Here is a 19,854-nt window from a genome sequence, read left to right as displayed (position 1 = left end):
CTGATGACTGCTATTGTACTGCTTTGGTCTTTTTGTTTCATGGTGTTTGAGACTTCTATGGTTACCTTGGTGATATGTAAATCTCTATTGAATTAGTGCATGACGAGCCCTCTAAATAGTTTGGTCTATAGCCTGACTTAGTTTACCTATTTAGTCTATTTAACAAGGTTTGTTTTGTTCGGTCTTCCAAGCATGAAATTATGACTTTGCTGCTACTTTCTGTGATTCTTTGAGTGCATAACTTGTTGCTGATGCTCCTCTCTCCGCACGCCTTCGATGCCCCGTAAGGCACCATCGCACCCAGAACTCTCTAAGACAGAAAGCTTTTAAGTAAGTGATCTTGGTGGGGGTTAAGAACCCCAGGATCAAAGGAGGGTGGCTTGACCCATGTGATTCTGAGCACAGAGCCCTGGGACTGGAGTCGGGAAGATTTGTCTTCCCGAGTTCGAATCCGGCCTCAGACAATTCCTAGCTGGGTGACCATCGGCAAGTCACCTTGCCCTGCTTGCCGTGGATTCCTCCTCTATAAAATGAGCTGGAGAAGGAAATGGCAAACGATTCCAATATCTCTGCCAAGAAAATTCCAAATGGGGTCGCGGTTAGACACGACTGAAATGGACTGAACAACGAGAGTAACTCCATTTTGCCCCACTCTGCCATTTTATAAAGTTAAGTTTTAACTTCTTGTGAGTCATTCCATTTCATGGACATCATAAAACCATACTTCCCTCCTCACTGTCGTCTGATATTTGGGGAAAGTCCTGATCCTCTCCACCAATAACATTCTAGTTGTTTTTGACTCCCTTTAGCCTATAAATAACTGTAGAAACCAAGGTTCAGGGTCCTTGCATTTACTGTGAGCCTTGGACCTGGTTTGTTTTGCAATCACATGCTTCACTAAACAAATCATTATCTGGATTGAAAAAGAAATATACCTCCCAAAGAAGATAGATATTGATTGGGAAGGACCTAGATGGGTTGGTGATGAAGAAACCCAACTAGGGACCTCCCAGGGCCAGGGAAGCACAAAAACCTTGAGACTACAGAAAACCAAGTTTATTTAGCTTATGAAGGTTATGGAAACCGATAAATAAACTCCACAGGGTCCCTGTCTCTAAAAAATCTTTAATCTCCACCCACTTTTCTACAGTACTACGTGTATTCCACCATAACAGCTGTGTGAGCCTGGCTAACTCACTAAACCTCTCTGAATTAAAGTTTCCTCATCTATAAAATGGGATTAATGAAAGCACTTATCTCATTAAGGTTGTGAGGGGCTAAAGTAGATAATTTGTGCAAAGCACTTTGTCCCTTAGGTGAGGCAGGGCATAGAGTGCTGGACTTGGAGTCAGAAAGACCTAAATTCAAAACTTTCTTCATCTGTAAAATGGGGATAATTATAGCATTGACCTCCAAAGATTATTGTAGGGTAAATGGTCTTTGCATACCTTAAAAACCTATATAGATTTGAAATATTATTACCAGCATCGCGTCATCTCCCTACACAGAACATAAGGGCAAGGGATTACGGAATCTTTTGTGTTTAGCACTCTGTCCACCACACAGTAGGCGTTTAATAAATGCTGGCTGAATTAAACTGAGGACATCCCTGGGGAGATCATCTGAGATGGGTAAAAACATGTCAAAACCGGGGGCAGCTGGGTAGCTCAGTGGATTGAGAGCCAGGCCTAGAGACGGGAGGTCCTGGGTTCAAATCCGGCCTCAGACACTTCCCAGCTGGGTGACCCTGGGCAAGTCACTTGACCCCCATTGCCTACCCTTACCCCTCTTCTGCCTTGGAGCTAATATACAGTATTGACTCTAAGATGGAAAGGTGAGGTTTTTAAAAACAAAAACAAAAACAAAAAAAACCCAACATGTCAAAACCTAAACTCATCGTCTTGACCTGTAAGCACTCTCCAATTCCTGACTCCCCTATTACTCTAAAAGCCATTTCTGTCTTCCCGCCCAACCATGCTCACCTCCTTGGTGTCGTGCTCAACTTCTCATTTCCTCTTACCTCTCCTCCCATCCGTTGCCAAGAACTGTGGATTTTATCCTCCTCACATCTCCTGTATATACTCCCTTTCCTCCTGTGAAACAACCCCCATGGCTCATCACCTCTTGCCTAGACTATTGCAATAGATTTGGTTGGCTTCCCTGCCCCGAGTCTGCAAGTCTCTTCCCTGCTGCAGTGCATCCTTGACTCAGTTCTCAGTGTTCTTCTTAAATCACAGAGCTATCACCTCCGTTCGTCTTCCCTCTGGACTCTACCAATGTCTTCCCTAAAACAGGCTGACCAGAACTTAGACCAATTTTCTAGATGTGTCCTGATGCAGAGAGCAGCAGGATTCTCTTTTCTTGATGGCAGAGTTGGGATGTTTCTTTTTTCTTTTGAAAAACTTTAATTAATTTAGAATATTTTTTCATGGTTACACGATTCGTGTTCTTTCCCTCCCCTCCTGTAGCCAACGAGCAATTTCACTGGGTTTTACATGTGTCCTTGATCAAGACCTATTTCCATATTATTGATATTTGCATTAGAGCTATCACTTAAGAGTCTACATCCCCAATCACATCCCCATCAACCCATGTGATCAAGCAGTTGTTTTTCTTCTGTGTTTCTGCTCCCACAGTTCTTTCTCTGGATGTGGATAGCGTTCTGACTCATAAATCCCTCAGAATTGTCCTGGATTATTGCATTGCTGCTAGTAGAGAAATCCATTATATTCGATTTTACCACAGTGTATACATCTCTGTGTATAATGTTCTCCTGGTTCTGCTCCTTTCACTCTGCATCAATTCCTGGAGGTCTTTCCAGTTCACATGGAATTCCTCCAGTTCATTATTCCTTTGAGCACAATAGTATTCCATCACCAACAGATACCACAATTTGTTCAGTCATTCCCCAATCAAAGGGCATTGCCTCATTTTCCAATTTTGTTACCACAAAGAGAGTGGCTATACATATTTTTGTACAAGTCTTTTTCCTTATGATCTCTTTGGGGTATAAACCCAGCAGTGGTGTGGCTAGATTAAAAGGCAGACAGTTTTTAAAAGCCCTTTGGGCATAGTTCCAAATTGTCATCCAAAATGGTTGGATCAATTCACAACTCCAATTTTGCCACGTCCCCTCCTACATTTATTACTTTTCTTTGCTGTTATGTTAGCCAATCTGTTAGGTGTGAGATGGTAACTCAGAGTTGTTTTGATTTGCATTTCTCTGATTATAAGAGATTTATAACACTTTTTGATGTGCTTATTGATAGTTATGATTTCTTTATCTGAAAATTGCCTATTCATGTCCCTTGCCCATTTATCAATTGGGGAATTGTTTTCTTTTTTTTTGGTACAATTGATTTAGCTCCTTATAAATTTGAGTAATTAGACCTTTGTCAGAGATTTTTGTTATAAAGATTTTTCCCCCAATCTGTTATTTCCCTTCTATTTTTGATTGCATTTGTTTTGTTTGTACAAAACCTTTTTAATTTAATGTAAACTAAAAAGCTAGTGGAAATAATAAACAACTTTAGCAAAGTTGCAGGACACAAAATAAACTCACATAAATCATCAGCATTTCTATATATTTCCAACACATCCTGGCAGCAAGAGTTAGAAAGAAAGAGAAATTCCATTTAAAATCACCCTAGAGAATATAAAATATTTAGGAATCTATCTGCCAAGACCAACACAGGAATTATAGGAACACAACTACAAAACACTTTCCACACAATTAAAATGGATCTAAACAATTGGAAAAACATCAATTGCTCATGGTAGGACAAGCTAATGTAATACAAATGACAATCCTACCCAAATTAACTTATTTATTTAGCGCCATACCTATCAAACTACCAAGAAACTTTTTTACTGAATTAGAAAAAAACTATAACAAAGTTCATTTGGAAGAACAAAAGATAAAGAATATCAAGGGAAATAATGAAAAAAAATGTGAAGGAAGGTGGCCTAGCAGTACCAGACCTTAAATTGTACTACAAAGCAGTGGTCATCAAAGCAATATGGTATTCAAATCTGGCTTCAGACACTTCCTAGCTGTGTGACCCTGGGCAAGTCACTTGACCCCCATTGCCTAGCCCTTACCACTCTTCTGCAGTGGAACCAATACACGGTATTGACTCCAAGACGGAAGGTAAGGGTTTTTAAAAAACAAAACAAAACAAAAAAACAATAGATTGAGAACCAGGCCTAGAGATGGGAGGTCCTAGGTTCAAATCTGACCTCAGACACTTCCCAGCTGTGTGACCCTGGGCAAGTCACTTGACCCCCATTGCCTACCCTTACCACTCTTCTGCCTTGGAGCCAATACACAGTATTGACTCCAAGATGGAAGGTAAGGGTTTTAAAACAAAACAAAACAATATGGTACTGGTTAAGAGACAGAAGGGAGGATCAGTGGAATAGACTTGGAGTAAATAATCTCAGCAAGACAGTATATGATAAACCTAAAGAGACCAGCTTTGGGGACAAAAATCCACTATTTGACAAAAACTGCTGGGAAAATTGGAAAACAACATGGGAGAGATTAGGTTTAGATCAACATCTCACACCCTACACCAAGATAAACTCAGAATGGGTAAATGACTTGAATATAAAGTCGGAAATTATAAGTAAATTAGGTGAAGGCAGAAGAGTTTACCTGTTAGATTTGTGGGAAAGGAAAGATTTCAAGACCAAGCAAGAGTTAGATAATATTACAAAATGTAAAATAAATAATTTTGATTACATTAAATTAAAAAGGTTTTGTACAAACAAAACCAATGCAACCAAAATCAGAAGGGAAGTGACGAATTGGGATGTTTCTTTCCACTCATGAGTTACCTACTGGGATGGGGATGGAGAACAGGAGGGTTGGCGTTCAGTACCATTTCTCTTCCCTGGCAAGCTAAACTTGATTCAGAGAACACTTAACACAAACGATGGGCCAGGATATCGGGCTGGATGCTGGGGATCCCAGGGTTAGCCACCTCCTTTCCTGGGTCTGACATTCTTCCTGGGCTTCTTGAGTTCTAACCCATATTCTTTCCTCTTTCCTGAGCTTACCCCTTCCCAAAGGATGACCCAAACCCAAATTCTCCTTTTGCATGCTTCTGGCAAGGGGCTGGCTGATGTCTGAGCACTGTTCAGCTTGAAGATGCAGGTTCTAATGAGAAGATTTCATGGAGGAGGCGGGACTTGAGCTAGGGTGGGTAGGATTTGAGTAGGGAACCAGGCAGGCAAAAGAATTCTAGGTATAAGGAACAGTGTGGACAAAGGCAGGAGGGAGTAATGTCAGACATAGGACAGCTAGATGGCGCAGCAGATAGGACACTGGGCTTAACGTCGGGAAGTCTCATCTCTTCGAGTTCAAATCTGGCCTCAGACATGTACTAGATGGGTGACCCTGGACGAGTCACTTCACCCTGTTTGCCTCCATTCCTCATCTAAACAAATGAGCTAGAGAAAGAAATGGCAAACCACTCCAGTACCTTTCCCAAGAAGACCCCAAAGGGGGTCACAAAAAGTCAGACACAACTGCAATGATTATATGACTGAGGTAGGAGGGGGTTGCTGTGGCCACCTTCCCCCTCAGACCTCATGCTTCCTGTTGGGGAGGGGAATGGGCACTAGACATAATAACAGCTAATATTTATAGAGCACTTTAGGGTTTGTGAAGCATTTTACAAATATTATCTCTTTTGATACTCTCAACAACCCTGGGAGGCACGGGCTATTGTTTCCCCCTTTTGACAGATGAACAAACTGAGGCAGACAGAAATTAAGTGATTTTTCACAACTGCTTGATGGGTCGATGGGGACGTAGACTCTAAGCTGGTGATGGCAAACCACTGACACGTGTAGCCATTTTCGATGACACGCAGCTATGTATAGAGAAATATGGGGCCGCGTGCCGAGGAGGAAACATTTATTATAGTGTAGTGTAAACACTCTGTGCACTAGAGATGACAATTCTACCTGTATTAACTTACCTGTTTTGGTTTATTAAATACAGTTATATATTAAAATTGTGCATTTTTGGTTTTTAAACTATAAATATTGTGAAATTATGGGTTTTTTCCTCAAAGTGATGCACCACCCAATTTATGCTCAGTTTTTTTGGCGAATTTTGACACACCGAGCTCAAAAGGTTGCCCGTCACTGGTCTAAGTGATCACTCTAATGCAAATATTAATAATATAGAAATAGGTCTGGATCAATGACATATGTAAAACCCAGTGGAATTGCTCCTTGGCTACGGGAGGGGGGTGAGAGGAGGAGAGGGAAAGAACATGAATCATGTAACCGTGGAAAAATATCCTAAATTAACTAAATAAAAATTTTCAAAGAAAAAAAAAGAAGTTAAGTGATTTTTCTAGTGTCGTTCAGACCAGACAAGTAGGTAGTGATGTAGATACAACACAGGTCCTGGAGTCAGGAAGAGTTACAGCCTTAGATACTAGCTGTGTCTTAGACAAGTCATTTAATCTCTGTTGGCCTCAGTTTCCTCAAATTGTAAAATGGGGATAACAGTGCCTACTTCTCAGGATTGTTGTGAGGTTCAGGTAAAATAATATTTGTGAAGCTCTTAGCACATAGTGCCAGGCACACAGGAGGTATTACATAAGTTGCTATTATTTTTATGATTATTTGTTATTGTGGCTAAAAAATTAAGGTCTTTCTGCTCTATCCACTGCACCACCCACCGGCCTGATTTATAGCCAGAGGACCCGAGTGATTCCTAACTATTCTATTTCCTCCCTGGACTACCTAAAGAGAGCCACTTGCTACCTCCCACCCCCCATTTGCCTCGTGCTTCCCCCAACATGCTCATTTTGCTCCTCTATGAAAAAGAAGGGATCTTACTAGTTGGTCTCTCAGGTTGCTTCTTGTCTTCCAGCTTTCAGAACAACGTCTGGCACACAGTAAGCATTTAATAAAAGCTTTCTCGGCCTAAATCTCACTTCTATGATCCTGGTATCCTCTAACCTAGGCAATCTCAGGCAAATTCTTTTAATTTCTCAGCCTCACTTCCCTGCTCTGTAAAATGGGGGAATTGGACAAGATGGGCCTACCAAATACTTTTAATTTCTCAGCCTCAGTTCCTACTCTGTAAAATGGGGGAGTTGGACAAGATGGGATCCTGTGAGGCTACCAAATACTTTTAATTTCTCAGCCTCAGTCCCTACTCTGTAAAATGGGGGAGTTGGACAAGATGGGATCCTGTGAGCCAATATTGATTACCATGATAAGTAATACCATGCATTACTACAGTCAGTGTTGCTGTCTCATCCCCATCCTGAGCAGAGGCCTCCATCAGGACAGGGACCTCCAAATCCAAGCATAATCAATGTTTACTGACTTTGAATCGTCTGGGGGCTCGTGACCGCCATCCTCAGATCTCTATTTCCCATTTCCTCCTTTCCCCAGACCCCTTGGGCTCTCAGTCTCGCCTTTGCAGCCTTCCCAGGCACCTTTGCCCATAACCCCATCTGGATATAAAAAGCATTGGCCTATCGAGCCACGCTCTGGCTGGGGCATGAGTCAGCCTCTGGGTTGTGTGAGCCGCTCCTTCTCCGTCATTAGATCTGACATCTAATTCATTACAGGCAGGAAGCACTCAGCACCAGAGAGAAGGGGGGCTGCTGCCCGGGCGGTGGCCCTGCTCCCCAGCAGGAGGATGGAGGCCTCCCAGCACCTCGGTGGGTCCCCCGGCACCCCTTCCACTAACCGGGGCTCCTTCCCATTGGAGCGCAGGCTTCCCGGCGGCATCTTCCTGAGCCCTGCGTCCTCTGATCTAGAGCTGCCCAATTATACCCCTGAAGGTGTTAATTAGCTTTTTTCTGGAGAGATGAGGACTGCTCCTGACTACCTGGGCGACCTCTGGCAAGCCACTCAACCTCTGTGGGTGTCTTCTAGAAAATGAGGAGCTTGGACTCGGGGGGCCCCGAGGCAACTTTGGGGTTCTGATGTTCTGTGGTTCCTGCCCAGGAAGGGAGGAGGCAGTGGGTGGGAGAAGGATGAAGAATGGGTTCGAGGCTGGCGGCTCTCAGGATTCCGGGGGGAAGTGGAGGGCTGACAGACCGATGGGTCCTTCTGGAACAAGCCAGTAATTTTCAAGTGGGCTGAAGCTGCTGCCTAATAAATGGCCCCGAATCCTCCAGCTGGGTCTGGGGCTCGGGGAGCAGTGGGAAGGCTTGTCTAAAGCTGCCAGCGCCAAGGATCAATGGGAGACGTGGCGTCACGGCCACGGCAGGTACGGAGTTCTAGAATGTTGGAGCCAACATAGAAGAGAGCTGGGAGGGGCCACAGAACACAGAATGTCAGAAACAAAAGGCTTCTTAGCCCCGGGAGGGGCAGCCCAATGCCCCATCTCTCCTCCTTAGTCTTTTTCCTTCTTCCTTCAGGGAGAAGTTTGTTTGTCCAGAAGTGAGCGGTGCCTGGAACTCCAGCCTCTGCTGACCAGGCTCAGAAGGGAGCAGGACCGAAAGGCCGTTTCATGGTTATCCTCGCCTCGGTTTGCCTTCCTTGCTGTTGCCCTTGACCCACTTAATACACAGCCTATCTTGTATGTCCTGGACCCCTTAAAAAAAAAAAGAGACACATCCTCCTCCGGTCAAACCAGAGCCAATGATGGTCAGCTGGGCTGGAGGAGAGAGAAGTCTTTCTAGGTTTTCTCTCCTCTTTTTCTGGAGAGAAATCTTTGCTTACGTGACCTTAAAAGAGAATTTTCAAGTCTCCCTCCCCCTCCTCCACTCGGGTCCTTCATTCCCAAGAGGCCCGGTTTCTGCTTATCACGTTAGAGATGCCGGGACTTCAAACTTCAGCATCTGTTTCCATGGCAACGTGACGGCACCGGCAATCAGATGGGTTTAAGCAGAGGCCATCCTCGGTCAGCTTCCCGTGTGCGCGCACACACACACACACACACACACACACACAGAGCTACTCCTCTAGGCCACCCTGCACCTTCTCTCCTAGGGAAAAGGACACCCTCTGAGCTGGACGTGGAGAGCAGGAAGGAGACAGGCCCTTTGTGGCCAGCGAGGGGCCTCTGAGCTCTGCTCTGAGGGCGCTTCCCTCATCCACTTAAAGCGGGGTGGAAAGCTCCCTGGGCTGGGAATTGGGGTCATCGGGGAGATCCTAGAAAGTTGGAAGGACCCCGAGAGGTCATCTAATCTAATTCTCTCCTTTTACAAATGGGGTTCACAGAAGTTAAGGGATTTAGGATTATGGGACCACAGATCTATTAATTTATTTATTTTGGGTGGAAAAATTTTATTTAATTAAATAATTTGGAATATTTTTTCCATGGTTCCATGATTCATGTTCTTTCCCTCCCTTTCCTTCGCCTCCCAGTAGCTAACGAGTAATTCCACTGGGTTTTACATATGTGGGACAACAGATTTAGAGAGGAAAGGACCTTCAAGGTCGCTGGGGCCAAAGTTCTCATTTTACAGGTAAAGAAACGAAGAAAGACACACAGACAGAAGGTAAAAGAGTGAAGATTTGAACCCAAGTCCTCTGACTCTTAAGTCAGCCCTCTTTTCATTGTATCATGCTATTAAGTTAATTGTAGAGAACTTGGACAAGCTTTCTTCCCCTTCAGGTTTCTGTTTCTTTCATCTATAGCTGGAAGGTCCAATGGCTAGAACTTTGAGTAGGGTGTCAGGAAGACTTAGGTTCAAATTTGGTCTCAGACTCTTGCTAACTGTGTGATTCTGAGAAAGTCACTTGACTCCAACCTGCCTCAGTTTCTTTATTTATAAAATGGGGAGAATCAAATGAGGATCAAATGAGATAAAATCAGTGAGGATCAAATGAGATAAAATATTTGTAAACTACTTCACACAGAGCCTGGTACAGAGTAAGTGCTATGTAAATGTTAGCTATTATTATTATTTTTTTTAAAAATAAAACTTTTACCTTCCATCTTAGAATCAATACTCTGCATTTTTATTTACTCTGACTTGCCCACATCACACAGCCAGGAAGTGTCTGAGGCCAGATTTGAACCCAGGACCTCCCATCTCCTGGCTCTCCATCCACTGAGCCACCCAGCTGCCCCCAGCTATTATTATTTGTAAAATAAGAAGGCTGTCATGATACCAAGAAATTCAAAGACACCCTTTTGGGCAGCAGTCCCAAACTGGAAAACAAAGTAGGTGTTGCCACTGATGGGAGAAATGGAAAACACGAATGCGATGAATGAATCATTATTGCAATCTATAAAAATGATATTAGGAGGGAGTCAGAGAAACATGGGAAGATCTGTATGAACAGATTCAGAGGAAAAGTAGAAGGAAAATAGACATAATGGATGAAATAACCAAACAGGTTAATTGCAAGGACTGATCTTAGTTCATGGGATAAAGAGGTGGAAAAGACCTTAAGGGTCATTGGGTCCAACCCCTTCCTTTATTCAAGGTCATACAAGCAGATTTGTGGGGAGGGGGGAACACTCCCATTCCTGAGGTCTTTTCATTATGCCCTAATGTCTTCCTTTGGTGGAAATGGTTCTGGAAGACAGATGATGAGAACACTTCTCTTCCTTTCAGCAGAGAGGTAATAAAATAAAAAATAATAAAAATGAAAAATAACATCTAAAGTTCTTTGAAATTTTCCTGTTCAGTGAATATTTCAGCTGGTGTTCCCTCAGCACCCCCTCCACTCCAGCCTACCTCCAGATTGGGAAGTCCTAAGGAAAGGGCTGATGCAATGAAGGGGCTCAATTCTTTGGGTCAATGGGACACTGACCCCAAAGTCAGTCCAACCCCTCCTAGGGGAGAGCAGGACGTGGGCAGAGGGTCCAACACTCAGGTCCCTAGGGAGAGGAGCCTGAGCCGGGGTGATATTTCTTATAGGGATGGTTAGGGTTATTAGAGGGCAACAAGGAAGGGATTATGTCTATAAATCACCTTAAGCTTTTCTCTTGACAAAGGCCCCTGCCCTGTCCCACAGCAAATCTATCCGGGCCTCTTACCAACAGCCTCCTCTCCTACTTCTATCACTGATGAAGGTCGCTGGTAGCTGACAAGCAGTTCAAGGCTGAGTCCTGGGAACGATCCTATTAGTTAGTCAGCCAAGGATGGAGAAATTCCCCTGAACTCTGCTGCTCAGCAGGCCTCCTTGCCCAGGGGCCTCAGGCTTGAATACAGCCTGCAAAGACCAAAGGGTGCTACTCTTTGTACAGCTACCATCCAGGCACTCTTTTTAGGGGTCAGCAATTGGTAATGATGCTGAAACAAGTTATTCTAAAAGGGAGGGGCAACGTTGAGCCTTCAGGGACAAGGCAAAGACTCCAAGAGGAGACTCCTGCCTAGCAAGAAGCGTGTGAGCTGGGGGAAAGGGTGGAAATGGATCTGTCTTCGGCCAGAAGGCGTGGAGTCAAGAAGATTCATCTTCCTGAGTTCAAATCTGGCCTCAGACACTCCTAACTTTGTGACCCTGGGCGAGTCACTTAACACTGTTTGCTTCCATCTCCTCATCTGTCAAATGAGCTGGAGAAGGAAATGGTGAACACTCCATTATCTTAGCTGTGGGACCCCAGGCACGTCATTTCATCCTATTTGCCTCAGTTTCCTCATCTGTCAGATGAGCTGGAGAAGGAAATGGTGAACCAATCCAGTATCTTAGCCAAGAAAACTCCAAATGGGGTCACAAAGAGTCAGAAATGATTGCAAAAATCAAACAACAAAACATCTCCACAGGAATGGAAATGCCACCAGCAAGAGAGTCAGAGGCTGAGAGAGGAACTTCAGTGGATGAAAGAGGGCAGAAGCTCTTTAAGGCCAAGATCTCTGTTCACTGGGCTTTGTAATCTACTTCCAAAGCAGTTATGTCCATGTTGATTGATTGACTGAGAAACAATATGGCAAAGAGGGCAGAGTGATGGATATGGAGTCAGGAAGATCTGGGTTCAGATCCCTCCAAGCTTGGTACCACAGTATAGACTGGAGAAGGAACCTACTTCTACCTTTTTTTTTTTTTTTTAAACCTTTACCTTCTGTCTTAGAATCAATCCTAAGTATTGGGTCCAAGACAGACTAGTGGTAAAGGGTAGGCAATGGGGGTTTAAGTGACTTGCCCAGGGTCATATAGCTAAGAAATGACTGAAGCCAGAATTGAACCCAGGACCTCCTGTCTCCATGTCTGGCTCTCTATCCACCGACCCACCCAGCTGCCCTTGCTCCTACTTTTTTGACAGAAGTGAACTCTGAGGGTATGGAACATGTCACACAGTTCACCTCTCCCCTAATCCCACACACAAGACATAGGTACGATCCTTATTTTTTATATTTATTCTGATTTCATTTATTCATCTATTCATTCATTCATTCCTTTATTTACTCATTCATTCATTCATTTATTATTATTTTTTAAACCCTCACCTTCCATCTTGGAGTCAATACTGTGTATTGGCTCCAAGGTAGAAGACTGGTAAGGGATAGGCAATGGGGGTCAAGTGACTTGCCCAGGGTCACACAGCTGGGAAGTGTCTGAGGCCAGCTTTGAACCCAGGACCTCCCATTTCTAGGCCTGGCTCTCAGCCCACTGAGCTGCCCAGCTGCCCCCTATTTATTTTTTTTTAATAGAAAATTTTCATTTAATTAATTGATTTAGAATATTTTTCCATGTTCTTTCCCTTCTTCCTCTCCCCACAGCCAACAAATAATTCCACTGGCTTTTACATATGACATTAGATCCTTATTTTTTAGATAGGAAAAAAGGTGGGATTCCAAGCTGAGACATTCATTATTGACCTCAGTAACTCCTGTGCTAGGCAATCCACTAAGCCAAGCTAAATCCACGGGAGGGCTCCCAGGGGCAAGCCCGGCCCACTCAGGTCTGGCGAGGCCAGGCCACCTAGAAGAAAAAGCTATAAACAGCAGAGAAGTAGCTCCTCCTGGGAAAGGATGATATTGAAAGAGTCTTAAATCGAATCAAAGGCAGCAGGAAATACAATTCACTGTCTCTAGGCAAGTCTTGGGTACACAGAGATGATGGCTTTAATGGGAAATTAGCCCGTTAAGGGTTGGAATTTAAGTGATAGTTAAAGGGCGAGGGGGAGGGGGAGAGGGAAGGACCCGAAGGCATCTCTCCACACAGCTCACAGCAGAGAGCACAGCCAAGGCTGAGAAACCAGCCGCAGGCAGGAGCACTGCTAATGTGGCCAGGAGCTAATGGCTCCCATGGGCACAGAGAGGGATGAGGGAATCTGGTTAGAGCAGAGAATGAATGTTCCCGTGGTGGGAGCCAACATCCTCCCCATGGACAGGGAGAGGGTGGCCTGAAGCATCCCATGGCCAAAGCGCCTAAGTCCGAGCATGGCGATGCCCAGGGAAGCGGAGGCTAGTGAAGCCCTTGGCTCTGGGGGCTCTGAACCGCAGTGGCTGTCTGGGCTAGGTCCAGTCACCTCATGTGGTCCTCCCGGGCTGCCTGAGGAGGTCAGGACGAGGCTCTGGTGCTAATCAGCCAAGAGACCAAGGTGGATATGTGGCCGCCATACTTCCAGCCCAAATGAGGCAGGGCCCATTCTAGTTTTTTTTTTTCTGACTTGACATTTTTTATTTAATTAATAAATTTAGACTATTTTTTCCATGGTTATATGATTCGTGTTCTTTCCCTCCCCTTCTCCCACCCCAATCCCACAGCCAATGAGCAATTCCACTGGGTTTTACTTCTGTCATTGATCAAGACCTATTTCCATATTATTAATATTTGCATTAGGGTGACTGACTGCTGGGAGAGCCTATTCTAAAAAAGGGGAGGGGGGCATGTACAGGGAACTAATGCCCCCTCAGCAGAGGTAGCTCACCTCCTCCCGTTCAGGGAGTCAACAGGACCGAGTCTGTCCATGATGAAGAGATAACATCCCCATGATACAGGGTGGAGAGTTTAATAATACTATCGCTTTTGTAGTTTTTCAATCATGACAATGTAAAGATTAAAAGTAATATACAATAACTAAGTATGGTATTTCATAAAGTTTATTAAAAATAACTAAAGTAAAAAAGCTAGCTAAACCCAGCCACAGTCATGAAGAGAGAGAGAGAGAGAGAGAGAGAGAGAGAGAGAGAGAGGGAGGGAGGAGTTACAGAACTCATAAACAATAACAAAGATGCACGTAAACGAAGGGACGAGGAAAGAATTCTGGGAGATGAAGTCCAAGGTACAAAATTCTCTAATTATACAACTCTGTGACTCCAGTTGGGGTTTTCTTAGCAGAGATACTAGAGCAGTTTGCCATTTCTTTCTTCAGTTCATTTTACAGATGAGGAAATCGAGGCAGCCAAAGTTAAGTGATTTGGGGGCAGCTGGGTAGCTCAGTGGATTGAGAGCCAGGCCTAGAGACGGGAGGTCCTGGGTTCCAATCTGGCCTCAGACACTTCCCAGCTGGGTGACCCTGGGTAAGTCACTTGACCCCCATTGCCCACCCTTACCACTCTTCTACCTCTGAGCCAATACACAGAAGTTAAGGGGTTAAAAAAAAATCACCCTGTTCATAATTCCTTATTTTAAAAAAAAGGTAAGTGATTTGCCACGGGTCACACACAGCTAATACGTGTCTGAGGCTGGTTTTGAACTCAGACCTTCCCGGCATTCTGTCCACTGCACATTATTTCAGTATATAGAGCACATTTTCCAACAGATTTCTATGGTATAGAGCAAACATCCCAACAGATGGGAAGCTAATACTCCTTTCGCCAAGAGCTAGTGTAAAGCTAACATTTTCATAGGATAAGGATGAATGTTTAGTCCCATGGATGGGGACAGTGAAGTGGGTGGAAAGCTCCCATTTCTGAGGGGGAAGGAAATGTTCTGGTAGCTGTGGAGCTTCCACAAGTCCCCGAGGCTCTGGTTCTCAAAAGCTTCTGGTGCCCCGTTTGTCCTCGGTTTCCCTGGGCTTTTGGAGCCTTCTCATGTTCCCTTTTTTAAGAGGTGACATTCAAATATCAATTTTCAAATACACATGAACCCAGTGACTATGGCCAGCACCAGCACGGGGCTCTTTCTCTGGAGCCATCACTTCCAAGGACCCCCCAGAGCTGTCTGGGCCGCCTCTCCACCATGGGCATGGGGGCGATCGGTGCCCGAGAACCCCCGACCTCCCCTGCAGGAATATCCGTATCTTGGGGACGTTTAGGGCACGCCTGCCCTCCAGGGTGGGCACACACGGCTCAGCCAGATTGTGCCCCTGGGAATGTCGGCCCGCCGCACATGCCAACATTGACTCTCCTTCACGGGAATGTTAGTTCCCCATCCTTGGCATCGTTGGCTCCGCTGCAGGAATGTTAGCTGGGTGCCCCAGGGATATCAGCTCTCCAGGGTGGGCAGATGAGCTCGCCTCGCTGCTCACGGCGGGAACCTTCTCTTTACGTGCATGCGGTTGGCAACTCTTCATCGTAGAGACGTTGCAATGCTCCTCATCCACGGCATCCTTCCTGGGAAGGACTCGAGGGTGAGCCCCCCGGAGGCAGTCGGGGGGAGCAGCCTTCCTTCCCCCTCCCTTCCCTTGCTCTTCTGGGCCAACCACATGCTGAGGAATCAGGGTAACTCCTAGCTGCTCTGGGCTCTTGCCCAGGATGGGGCTGGGTGGGGGCCTGGGCTTTTTCTAAGTCTGGGTGCCAGCAGGGCCGTGGGTGCCAGGCCAGCCTCTGGCATGCTAGCAGTTAACCGAGTTTATCATCAGAAGCACTGGACCCTTTGGCTGTCTCATTTCCCTTCTTGCTCTGATAATGAGATTTCCCGGTAGCTCTGGGAAAGGCAGCAGCGTGGGCGCCTCTGGCCAGGAGTGCCCTTGGTGGAGGGAACGGCAGCCTCGAGTTGCCAGGTCCAAGAGCAGGAAGGGAGCTTAGCCATCCTTAAGTTCAACCCCCTCATTTACAGAGGAGGGAAGGAAGGCCCAAAGAGGGAAGGGATTGAGCCCCAAGCGCTGGGGCTCGCTCACAGACTGCAAAGGATGAAGACAGCCAAGCAGAGTGGCGAGAACGCTGGCCACGGGAGCCACTCACCGCCTGCCCCAGATCCACACTACGTGGCTCCGGGCAGGCCTCCTGTCTGTTTCCTCGTCTGTAAAACGGGGCGTGGGTGGTCCCTAAGGTGACTTTTGCCTCGAATCCTGGGCTCCTAGAATTCTATCGACAGTCACCTCCAGAGTCGCTTCCCTCGGGGCTTGGGACACCAAGGGGAGGAGGTGGTGGGAAGGGGGCGACTACCACTTGGCTGCCTTTGATACCGGAGGTGGGAGAAAGGGTGAGAGGAGCCCCCGGGGGTTGTTTTCAGCTGGAGGGTCCTGGAAAAGGAATTGGAGTGACCGCTGCTTTGGATGCAGGTGGGTGGCCGGCATGTCGAGAAGGAGCCACACTGGTTCAGTGGGGACCCAGGGGACGGGGTTGGTAAAGAGGCCAACAGAGGAATGAATGAATAACATGGAAATGGGCGGACTTGCTCGTGAGCTCCAGGAGAGGGGAGGGAGAGAACACAAATCATGGAAAAAATTTAAAAATAAAAGAAAAAAAATTCAAAAGAGGAATGTGCATCATCATCATCATCATCATCATCATCATCATCATCATCATCATCATCATCATCAATCATCATCAACATCCATATGGCACTTTTAGGTTTTGCAGTTATTTTCTTTAAAACCCTCACCTTCCATCTTAGAATCAATACTGTGCTTTGGTTCCAAAGCAGAAAAGCGGTAAGGGTGGGCAATGGGGGTCAAGTGACTTGCCCAGGGTCACACAGCTAGGAAGTCTCTGAGGGCAGATTTGAACACAGGACCTCCTAACCCCAATCCTGGCTCTCTATCCACTGAGCCACCCAGCTGCCCCTGGAATCAATGCCTGAATGAAAGCCTCCAACAAATGGTGGGCTTTAGCCCACCTCTGTACCAGGGCTCAGGGCATCGCCTGCGCTAGGAATGCCCTCCCACCTGTTAACTCCTCCCCGTGCTTTAAGTCCCAGGCCAAGCGTCTCCTTTTCCAGGAAGCCTTCCTCACACCTCAGCCAGCTGGCAGTGCCCTTGCCCTTCGGTCACAAGAGCACTTGGTGGTTGTAACTCTTCAATCCGTTCGTTATTCTGAACTGGCCTCATCTGGATTCGTGACTTGGTCCTCTCTAGACAGTGGAAACCAGGGACTGCGTCTTCTCCAAAGCGAGAGCAAAGAAGAGCCGTCTGCACCCACAGCTGGGGTTTGGGAATTGCTGCTTCTTTGTTCCTGGCCTCTCTTTTGTCCGTAGGCTCGGTCTCTAGCTTGGAAAGGCCCTCAGAGCTTCCTTCTTTGGCAGGGTAAGAAACTGAGGTCCAGACTTGCCCATGGTCACACAGCAAGTCAGGGACAGAGGCAGGATCTGAACTCAAGCCTTGGACCCTTACACCGGAACCAAAGGGCCTCTCAAGGAAACATGGGCTGGCCTCAAAGATGAGAGACTGAACTGTAGCATCTGGGGGGGATGGTGTCAGTGGCTAATCTCTTTGGGGGGCCATCCAACTTCTGTCTGAACAGCCCCAAAGGAGGGGGAAGCTACCACCTCTGGAGGGGAAACCACTCTCATTCTTAGAAGATTCAGCCTCGAGTGGACCCCTGGAGTTTTCCTCCCATTCCTCCTTGTTTTACCTTCTGGGGATGAGCATCCCAAGGATCCCTCCTCTTCCCCATAACAGTCCTTTACAGATTTCAGGGCAGCTAGGTGGTGCAGTGAACAGAATAGGCCGGTCCTAGAATCAGGAAGACCTCACTTCAAATGTGTCCTCGGACGCGTCTAGCTGTGTGACCCTGAGCAAGTCACTTAACCCTGTTTGCCTCAGTTTCCTCATCTGTAAAATGAGCTGGAGAAGGAGATGGCAAACTTCTCTGGTAACTTTGCCAAGAAATCCTCAGACGGGGTCATGAAGAGTTAGACACGACCGAACAACAACAAAGCGCATAACCCTTGAGTCTTTTCTTCTCCAGACCAAGACCTTCAAATGAATTTTAATCCCAGATCTGCCACTGACTCGATATGTGATTTAGGACAAGTCCTTAAGGGTGGGAGAAGAGCAAAGGCCCTAGAAAGAGTCTCACAACCTCACGCCAAGAAAGAGCGAGCCAGGAATTCTCAACAAAAAAGGGTATCGATCAGGTCTAGAGAAAGAGATGTTCAGAAGCTCAGCTCTCCCATTGAGGACCTACGTAGCCTCGGAGAAGTCACATAATCTCTCTAGGCCTCAGTTTCCTCCTCTGCAAAAGAGGGGGCTTGGACTAGATGACCCATAGTGTCCCTTCCAACATAGGATGACCCTTAGCAAGTCTCCACCTCAAGCATCCACAAAATGGGCATAACAAAACTGGTGGCAGCCACTTCCCAGGGTTTGGGGGAATCAAATGAGATCATGGAAATAAGAGCTCTGAAGACCTCCCAAAGCCAGTTTTTTTTTTTTTTCAAAACTAGTTTTTTTAAAAATTGGACCAAATTTCAATAATTTAGGCAACTTCCAGTAAAAAAAAAACAAAAACATCTCCCTCCACCCATGCTCTGTGAGTTGGGCACTAAGAAGGTCTGAAGGGACCCAGCAAGAGTGTATCAGAGGCGGATTTGAACCCATGACTTCCTGACCCTCTTTATCCAATTCCACCCCTTGCTGTCAGTCTTCATATGACAAATGGGGGCAGTGGCCCATGACTCGGTGGGTCCCCGAGGATCAAGTCAGATAATGGCTCTCGAAGCCCTCTGGACCCAGGATGGAGAGGACCTCCACGGTTCAGAGGCTGGCTCTGTCCCCTGGGATGGGTCACCTACCTGTATCATGTACAGCTGGGCAATGCGATACTCTTCCACGCTCAGAGGCAGAGGAATACGGTATTCCTTTATAAGCATCTTGAAGTCCAAGCCTTCCCGTCTCGAGGGAACCGCAGCCTCGGCACTTCTCGGAAAGACTCCTTAAAGAATCCCGGCAGAATTCATCGAGGACTCCTGAGCAGGAGAGAGGAGGAGGACCAGGTCACTCTCGGATTCGGATGCGGCAGGAAAAGCGACCCTGAGCAAATCAAGTCAATCCACCCCTTTGTGGCGTCCCTCAGTTTCTCCAACCAATCCAGCCATAATGTATAAAGTCTCTACTCCGCGCCAGGCGGGGTGCTAGGAGCTAGGGAAGGCGGGCAGTGGGGCGGAGTGGACAAGAAAGCCTTGGGATCGAGGCCAGCATTTTGACACACACTGGACACAGGATCTTGGGCAAGTCACTGAACTTCTGTCGCCCTGAGACAACTCTCTAAGAAGAGGGGCTGCCACGGCGCGCGGGTAGAGGGTGTTTCCTCATCTGGGGGTTCTCCAGACCAGTGAAATCCCAGGGCAGTGGTGCTAGGTGCTGGTCAAGGATGGCGTCTCAACTGGGTCACTGGGAGGACGGGGCAGTCCAGACCATTGTTTTCAATGGTGTGCCAACGCAGATTGGCAGCCTACCGTCTCAAAGAGCTGCCTGGGGCACAGAGAAGTGGCTCGAGTCGTCCAGGGTCGGGGAGCTGGCTTGTGTGAGAGGTAGCTCTGGTGCCCAGGTCTTCCTGAAGCTAAGGAGGCAAAGCTCTATCCGCTAGCCATCCTCCTGGGAGGCTGGGAGAGGGCAGGGCAGGAAAAGGGGACGGGCAAGATTGGGGGAAGAGAATCCTGACAGGAAGGAGGAGCAGATAGGGCTGCCCAAAGGAGGGAGTGCATGAGCGGGACTAGGAAAGAATTGGGGCAGCTAGAAAAAATAAAATACAACAAGAATGACAGACTTTCAGCCAAGGATGGAGGAAATCTACCAAAGACCAGCAAGAATGTATTTGCCAGCTCAGTGGATGGAGAGCCAGGTCTAGAGATGGGAGGTCCTGG

General features: G+C 46.6%; 1 protein-coding gene across 1 annotated transcript in view; it reads right to left on the bottom strand.

The window, feature by feature from the left end:
• Positions 1-18,923, bottom strand: part of PITPNM2 (phosphatidylinositol transfer protein membrane associated 2) — a 108,209-nt gene extending 89,286 nt beyond the window's left edge. Inside the window, exon 1 of the mRNA XM_044685404.1 lies at positions 18,784-18,923. Within this exon, the coding sequence (XP_044541339.1) occupies positions 18,784-18,861 (78 nt within the window). The 5' untranslated portion in view covers positions 18,862-18,923. The remainder of the gene's footprint in view (positions 1-18,783) is intronic.
• Between the last annotated feature and the right edge of the window lie 931 nt (positions 18,924-19,854).

This window comes from Gracilinanus agilis, chromosome 1 (genome assembly GCF_016433145.1).
Source record: "Gracilinanus agilis isolate LMUSP501 chromosome 1, AgileGrace, whole genome shotgun sequence".
Classification (NCBI taxonomy): Eukaryota; Metazoa; Chordata; class Mammalia; order Didelphimorphia; family Didelphidae; genus Gracilinanus; species Gracilinanus agilis.
The sequence above is the reverse complement of the archived record's forward strand: the minus strand, read 5'-3'. Positions and strand labels throughout refer to the sequence as shown.